Source organism: Lepisma saccharinum, chromosome 22 (genome assembly GCF_977018435.1).
Source record: "Lepisma saccharinum chromosome 22, izLepSacc3.1, whole genome shotgun sequence".
NCBI lineage: Eukaryota > Metazoa > Arthropoda > Insecta > Zygentoma > Lepismatidae > Lepisma > Lepisma saccharinum.
The window spans coordinates 19,291,953-19,299,427 of NC_139250.1; the positions used below are offsets into that span (position 1 = coordinate 19,291,953).

At 37.6% G+C, this 7,475-nt stretch overlaps 1 protein-coding gene across 1 annotated transcript in view; it reads left to right on the top strand.

Annotated features, from left to right (window-relative positions):
- The window catches only part of LOC146004938 (uncharacterized), a 34,561-nt gene extending 28,810 nt beyond the window's left edge, over window positions 1-5,751 (top strand). Inside the window, exon 5 of the mRNA XM_083143995.1 lies at window positions 992-5,751. Coding sequence (XP_083000121.1) covers window positions 992-2,866 — 1,875 coding nt within the window. The 3' untranslated portion in view covers window positions 2,867-5,751. The remainder of the gene's footprint in view (window positions 1-991) is intronic.
- The last annotated feature ends 1,724 nt before the right edge of the window (window positions 5,752-7,475 follow it).

Here is a 7,475-nt window from a genome sequence, read left to right on the forward strand (position 1 = left end):
GACGAATATTTCGTCAAACAAATGTTTTGGTAATAAAAGTTTAATAAACAGGAAACTGAATTAAAAAAACACACTGAATCTTCTTGGGTTTCATCTCCAAGCTTTAAGCTCACATCTGCCGTCATCACCAAGTAGACTCGGACGTTATTCTCACATTGGAATTATATATAATATATATTTACATATCTAACACTTTTTTGGTGCATGTAATCCCATTACAACAACAAATTTGCTGATGTATGTGGGACATTCCATCCGTCATACACACGGACTACATTTTTCACATTAAAGTGACTATTCTACTGATAGTTAAACAGCATTTTTCTTACAGTTTTTGTGCAATGAAATATGAAACTTAGCACTATTTATTAAACATAACTATCCTTAAAATTCCTTCCCAGATCTGTAGTTGAAAGTGAACAGTTTTGTGTCATGGGTGGGACAGACAAAACTTCCTCTTTACTTTATAAGATTTATTGTTTGAAGGCCACTTTATGCACAGATAGGCTTATCGGGACTGGACCTACAGTTTAAAGTGGGATGCGAACCACTATGTGCCTCCACCAGGTATCAAACCCTTGATTACAAGGTGATGACGTTACCACTATGCCATCGGGGAGGCTTACTTAGTAAGAAATATAGTTTAATTTCCATGAATATTCAAATGATGAAAAATAAATTATTTAAGACAAAGGTAATCGACCTTTGACTATTCCAGTGGAGTTGCGGGGGAAATGTAACGGTTAAAGGAGAAATAGTTGTTTTTTTCTTTTTGTGTCATGGGTGGGGACAATAGAAAACAAAAGTACATTCAACCTTGTAACGAAATTATGTATAATACTTAAATGTTTATGCAAATGACAATTGTAGATTGTTCACTCACAATGTAGGATAAAATTACAGCATTTAATTTAATTTTAAACTTTGAGATTATGGGGCACTTTCTCATAGAAATACACGTCTAGTATTAAATGTTCCTCTTTCTTCTCAGGTAATGAAGGAACTGAAAAGTAGCATAAAGGCAGGAACCAAGCTAAAGACTATTCAGCGATACTATGTAAGCATTTCTTCAGCATCACAGCACACACACGATGAAATGTCTGCAATGATCGGAAGAAGACTCCATCCAAGTTTGGTTGAAGAAATCCATAAACTGGTCCAGAACAAAATAACATCAAACAAGCACATTAAATTGCACCTAGAGAGCTTTGTTGAAGAAAAGTTCAAGAACTCAACTTCAAAACCAAGTCTTATGAACAGTTCCTTCTACCCATCAAAGAAAGCCATTGCAGACTACACTGCAGATGCGTTAGTAAAAGTTAAAAAAAGTGCAATGGATCAACATGCATTACAAATAGCCGTACAAACCTGGAAAACAGCATCTAATGATCTGTTTTTCTTTCAGCCTCATGTGGATGCAACTGAGGAAGAATCATCCTCCTCTCTCATTTTCTGTCATCAAACCAAATGGCAACAACAGATTCTATCCCGATATGGAAATCACATGTGCTTGTTGGATGCCACGTATAAAACTGCCAAATATAGTGTTCCTCTTTTCTTTCTTTTCGTTAAAACAAATATTGATTATTGCGTGGTTGCAACATTCGTCATTGAACACGAAAATCAGGGAACGATCCAGGAAGCATTGGAAGTCATCAAATCGTGGAATCCCAAATGGCGGCCCAAAAATTTCATGACAGATTACTCAGAATGTGAAATTAAAGCTCTTGAGTTGGTTTTTCCCCAGTGTAAAGTGTGTATATGTTCATTTCATCGTGAACGATGCTGGATACAGTGGCTCGCCGAAAGCAAAAATGTCAACGAGGAAGATGCTGCTGTTCTGGAAGAGCTTTGGAAGGCAATTGCCTGTGCTCGTATGCAAGAAGAATACGAAAGGAGACTGGAGGACTTGCACAAAAGTGATTGCTGGAAGAACTGCGAGAGAGCACGCCGGTATTTCTCCTCCCAATGGCTTTCCAACCGCGAGAGATGGGTAGACGCTTTCTATTCAAAGGAACTATATTTTAACATTCGAGCAAACAATGGGATTGAGGCTCAGAATCACCTTTTAAAGAATTCATATCTGAACAACCATTCTGACAAGACGTTAACGAGCATTCTGACCGTCATCGTTGAAGAGCTTCTGCCAGATCAGTACAGGAAATATTGCAGAGAGAACACCAAGTTGAGTGCAAATTACAAAATGTACCATGACATTCCTTCTTATTTGCATGAGCGACCACCACAGTTTGTGAATCATATGATGAACAGATTGGAAAAGGCAAAATTGTACTACAGCGGAGCTAAAATACAGGTCGTATCAGATGGGCTATTCTTAGTTGAGAGTGAAGACCATGAAGACGTTTGGTACGTTGTCACCTTTGAACCAGTATGTTGCAGTTGTACAGATTTCAGCAAATGGCAGTTTCCGTGCAAACACTTTTGTGCTATTTTTTTGTACGTTCCATGCTGGTCCTTTGAAAAGTTAACTGCTGATTATACTCAGAGTGTTTTTCTAGCCATAGATCCAGACCATGGCTATACAACTTGTGCCTTACCCTCAAATAAAGACAATGCAAGCAGTTCAAAAGATTGCCAGGTTATTGCTAATAGGTTCCATCATCCAGTAACGGATACACCCCTCGGGAAATTACAGGAAAGTGTAAGAGAAGTATTGAAGAGTAGTGTCAATTTAACGTACTTGTGCCAGGACGAAGCAATCCTTGAAACGATAAAGGCTGATGCAGAATCGATAAGGTGCAAGTTAGAGGAAGGAGTTTCCACAGATTGTAGGAAGACACTAAAGCGAAAATATGAAAGAAGTGACAATAAGCTGCCAGAGAGAGAAAAAATGAAGAAAAAGTGAAGTTAATGAAATTAAACATTGGGTACAAAGATGTATAATGTTGTAAATGTTCTTGTTTCTGTACAAATATTGGTAGCAGTTGTAATAGTATTATTGTAGAAAATCTCCAAACTGCATGTGTCTAGAAATTGTGTGTAGGATTTACATTGATTTGTTACAGAATAATTCTATTTTTACTATATATTTTTTTATTTTTTAAAAAACGTTGCACAATTTTAATGTCATTCATGTGTAATTTCGTAAACTAATTTGATGATGGTGGGAGATAATTTTTCCTGAACTCTTGATGCCAATAATGGAAGATAACCTCTTCATCATTCATTACCAAAAACCTTCGTCACATTTTAATTTTGACTGTCAAGCAGCATCAGACTTGGAGTAAAAGTTTGTTCTGACATTTTTGACCCAGTTTTCTTATGAAAGTGTGAAATATAGAAACACTTTTTTTTGGGTCATTCTTGCTCTTTTTTTGTTTATCCACAGGGACAGCAGTTCCCTTGTGCCCAAATGGTTAACAGTCTCACCTTTGGTGTGAGCAGTCCTAGGTTCAATTCCTGGTGGGAGTCTAAACTTTCAATGTCGATCCAGCATTGTGAAGACAATTTGGGAAGTTCTTGGAGAAAATAAATAGCTGAGACGTGTCTCGAAAGCTAGCAAACAGCACCTATGAATCCTGGTCCTGACCACACATCGCTCATGTAGATCGTGCCCAACAGGACTGTTGCACCATGGGGGCAGCAGGTGTTCTGGCTCCCTCTCTATCAGAGCCTATCTAATTATACTTAGGTTACATCAAGAGATTGGTTAGTTCTGAAATTTTTACCAAAAGGTAAAACAATTAATTTCTTTTTTCCTCCTGTTTCAAAGCAAAGCTTTACTTCCTGTGGAGGACCATGCCAAAGACTCCTAAATCCAGACCTACCTGTTATGCTAATTCAATATTTCTAAAAATACATTTTTTTTTGGGGGGGGGGCTAACTTTCACCAGCCTTTATCATTTGAAGGATTTTGCATCTGAATTTTTTGGATTAGGATTGGTGCCCGCTTTCCAATGTGGAGTTCTTGGTAGTATTTTTTTTTATTTGTTTGTTTGTTTCAACTGTAGGTCAGAGTTTGCATACAGTGGAATCTCAATTTTACGTTTTTCAGGGGACCAAGGTAAAAGAACCTCAAATGCAGGGAAATGTAAAATGTGGGAAAATTTTGTAGCATTTTGTGCTGTTGGGACCATGTAGATTGGATATATACACAGTGTGGCAATTTGAAATCGAGACGTGCTGTAGAAACTTACTTACCTTCGATCATTCAAAGTAAGACCCTCCTGCATCCACACATCATAGCGCAGTGCCAACCAGTGCATAGAAGGATTGCTGGAATTCGTTTTGTGTAAAACTTTTTAAAATCCATGTCGTAGCCTTCTTGATTGTTGGTACATCATAAAAGTAAGAACCTTTCAGTGCAGATTTTGGTTTAGGAAATAAAAAAATAATCACATGGAGCCAGATCCAGTGAGTAGGCAGGGTGTGACAACACAGTCGATTTAGGGCCAAAAAGTTCTTCGCAATCACAGTCTTGTGACTTGATGCACTGTCATGAAGCAGATGCCAGCTGCAATCATCTTGATACTGGGGCCTCACAGTGTTATTCCTTGCACCAAATGTTTCAGTACCTCAAGATAAAATGCACCAGTAACAGTCTGTCTGAAATTTCAGTCTTCAGTAATGATTATCCTCACTTTCTCAACCAATTTTGGTGTTCTCACCATCCCTGCTACACCTGGATGCTTGTCGTGTTCAATTGGCTCCCGTCCTTTACTGAAACGTCTGAGCCATTCAAATACGTGCATACAGGATAAACAATTGTCCCTATAGACTTGCTACAACATGTCAAACGTTTCCGCAGCAGTTTTACCCAAGAGCGCATAAAACTTGATGTTTTCTCTTTGTTCCATGTTGAAATCACGACACGTGCCCACATTCAACAATGCCACAAGCGGCAATGTCGCTCAAGGTCAACGAGCTCTGCGTCGATTGTTCGTGAAATACCCGCTACTTGTTCGCACCACAGAAAGCTTGCACAGTGGCGCCACCTACCAAGAAAAAATCAGTCTCGATTTCAAATTGCCGCACTGTGTAATGTAGGAAAATGTAAACAAGAGAACGTAAAATTTTGGTTTCACTATATATTAGTAGCTTCTGTTGAAATTATATTGAAATTATAGCATTCAGAAATTACTAACACTTTACTTAAGTGGATATTTGTTGTCCGATTTGAACATGATTGAAGGGTTTCTGGTGTATATCACACAGTAATGGAGTTTTCCTTTATAATGGCAAGATAGGGTTATCAATACCTTGCAGTTAATGAGACCTGGAGCAGTTGCTTATATTTTGAAGTATCCTTCTGTCCAGTTACACATGCCAACTACTGAAGTTTAGCTGTTTTATGATAAAGTGACAGCAATATCAGATTTGTAGGATACTGCTACTTGATTTGCACGTAAAAACCAATGATAATATAACAATTATAACAACACTATTTGCATACAAGGCAAATCAAATAAATAATAATAATAATATGGTCTTGCAGCCCTTTTCCCATTTACTTGCATGTTTTGTTCTTCAGATTTTAAAAACTCTCCAAAGTAATATCATAAATTTGAATTTCTTATAGATTTTTTGTTTAAAACTGAATGTATTCATGAATGTGCTACTTCCCTCCTAAAAATGAGTGTATATTGTGTGTCAGTGTAGATTTTCTAATGTAATGTTGTATTTTCTGAATATGTTGATTCCTCTCAAATTATTTAATTTTCTATTCCATAGAACTGTAAATTATATGTAAAATAAATGTAGTATGTATGTAAAATTAATCTAATGTAGAAATATATACATTGTTGAAGGTTTGAAATTATTTGTTTTGTTGTTTGTCTTAAATTTGTTGACAAACTTATCTTCTACTTCTAATTCTAACATTACAGTGAAGTTTATTTTTGTTATTGTTTTAATGGCATTGGCTTGCACAAACAAGCATAATATAAAATCATGAAGTACATGTGCTTTGTAAGTTTCGTTAAATTACAAAAGTTTTTAAATAATCATGCATTACTGGAGGTCATTGTTAACCCTTAAACTACGGCTTGTTCCATACTGGAACAAGGAGCTTCTTCTCTTGGTATGTGACTTTTAGGACATACTGTGACTCTGATAATGGTCGAAGATACATGTTTTGAGTTCTGCATGAATTTTGAGGTATGTAATTAGCAACTAGTAAAGTTTAATTTCATTCTTGCTCTAGTTAGGGAATGGGGGTCATGAAAATGGAGGGTTTTTTTTCGGGGGGGGAGTCATTTTTACATTGATGTTGACATCACTCTAAACACACTTTTACCAAGGGAAAGCAATAAGTGCGCTATTTTTTACACGGTAACGGAAAATATGTCGGGCAATATGCAGGTACTGTTTTGTACCTTCACATCCCGACTTTGCCTGCAGGGGGGACCAATGAATTTAAAATTTCATGAAAAAATTCTTCTTCTTTTAACTGATTACCGAAAATATATTTTTCTACTGCACCCATATAGCCCAATGTGTACTGAACAAAACAAGGTATATTTTGAAACTCGAGCATCCTTTGTTCCAGAGTTTGCACATGATGTGATATTGTCGTGTTGGCTGCATCCACCCACCCCCTCTTACCTCCCTGGCTACAAGGTGTCCTGGGTTCATACCTGGTGGAGGCACATAAAGGTTCAGATCCCACTTTAAACTATAGATCCAGTCCCAATTAGCCTTACTGTGCATAAAGTGGACATAAAAACAAGAAATCAATCAGACATAATGTTGTTGTCCGGGAATCCTTTATTTTCGATTTCATACAACCATCGGTGGATTATTGAGATGAGTTATGCCACCGGAAAACTTAGAATAAATTGCCATTACTTTAAAGTTAATGGTAATAAAAGTGTCCCACTTGAAAGGGAACCCATAAATTCTCACATCATTGGGTAAGTATTTCACCGAATGGTATCAAATTTGGACAGATTGCAGTTCAGTACATGAGAAAGCTGATGTAGCAACACTGTGCGTCGTAAAGACTGAAGAAGTGGGTCAACAGGCAGGTTCAGTGAGTCGCCGTGTTTCAGTGAAGCGTAAGCGGAGTAAGTGGCTTGATATGACTTTGTCATTGTGTTTTTAACAATGTATCGGTATTCTCTTGAAGAGCACGTGTTTATTGACAAACAATATTGGATAACTGGCTTCTTTAAGACATGTCAGCGATTGTTTGTCGAACGTTTTGGTGGGCGAAAGAAACCGTCAAAACACTTCATACACAGTTTAGTGAGGAAGTTTGAAACCTGCTGAACAGTGACCTCTACTGTGACAAGTGAAGTTTACATTGACCTTTTCCGAGAGTTTGTGAACCATTTAGACGATCAGGAACTGACACTCGGATGGTACCAACAAGACGGTGCAACGTCACACACTTCGGGAGTGAGCATGGCTGAGGTGGAATTTCCAAAGGATTGTGGCCCCCAAGATCACCGCATTTGACCCCACCTGTTTTCCTATGGGGTAACCTTAAAGGAAAGGTCTTCAAAAACAAACCA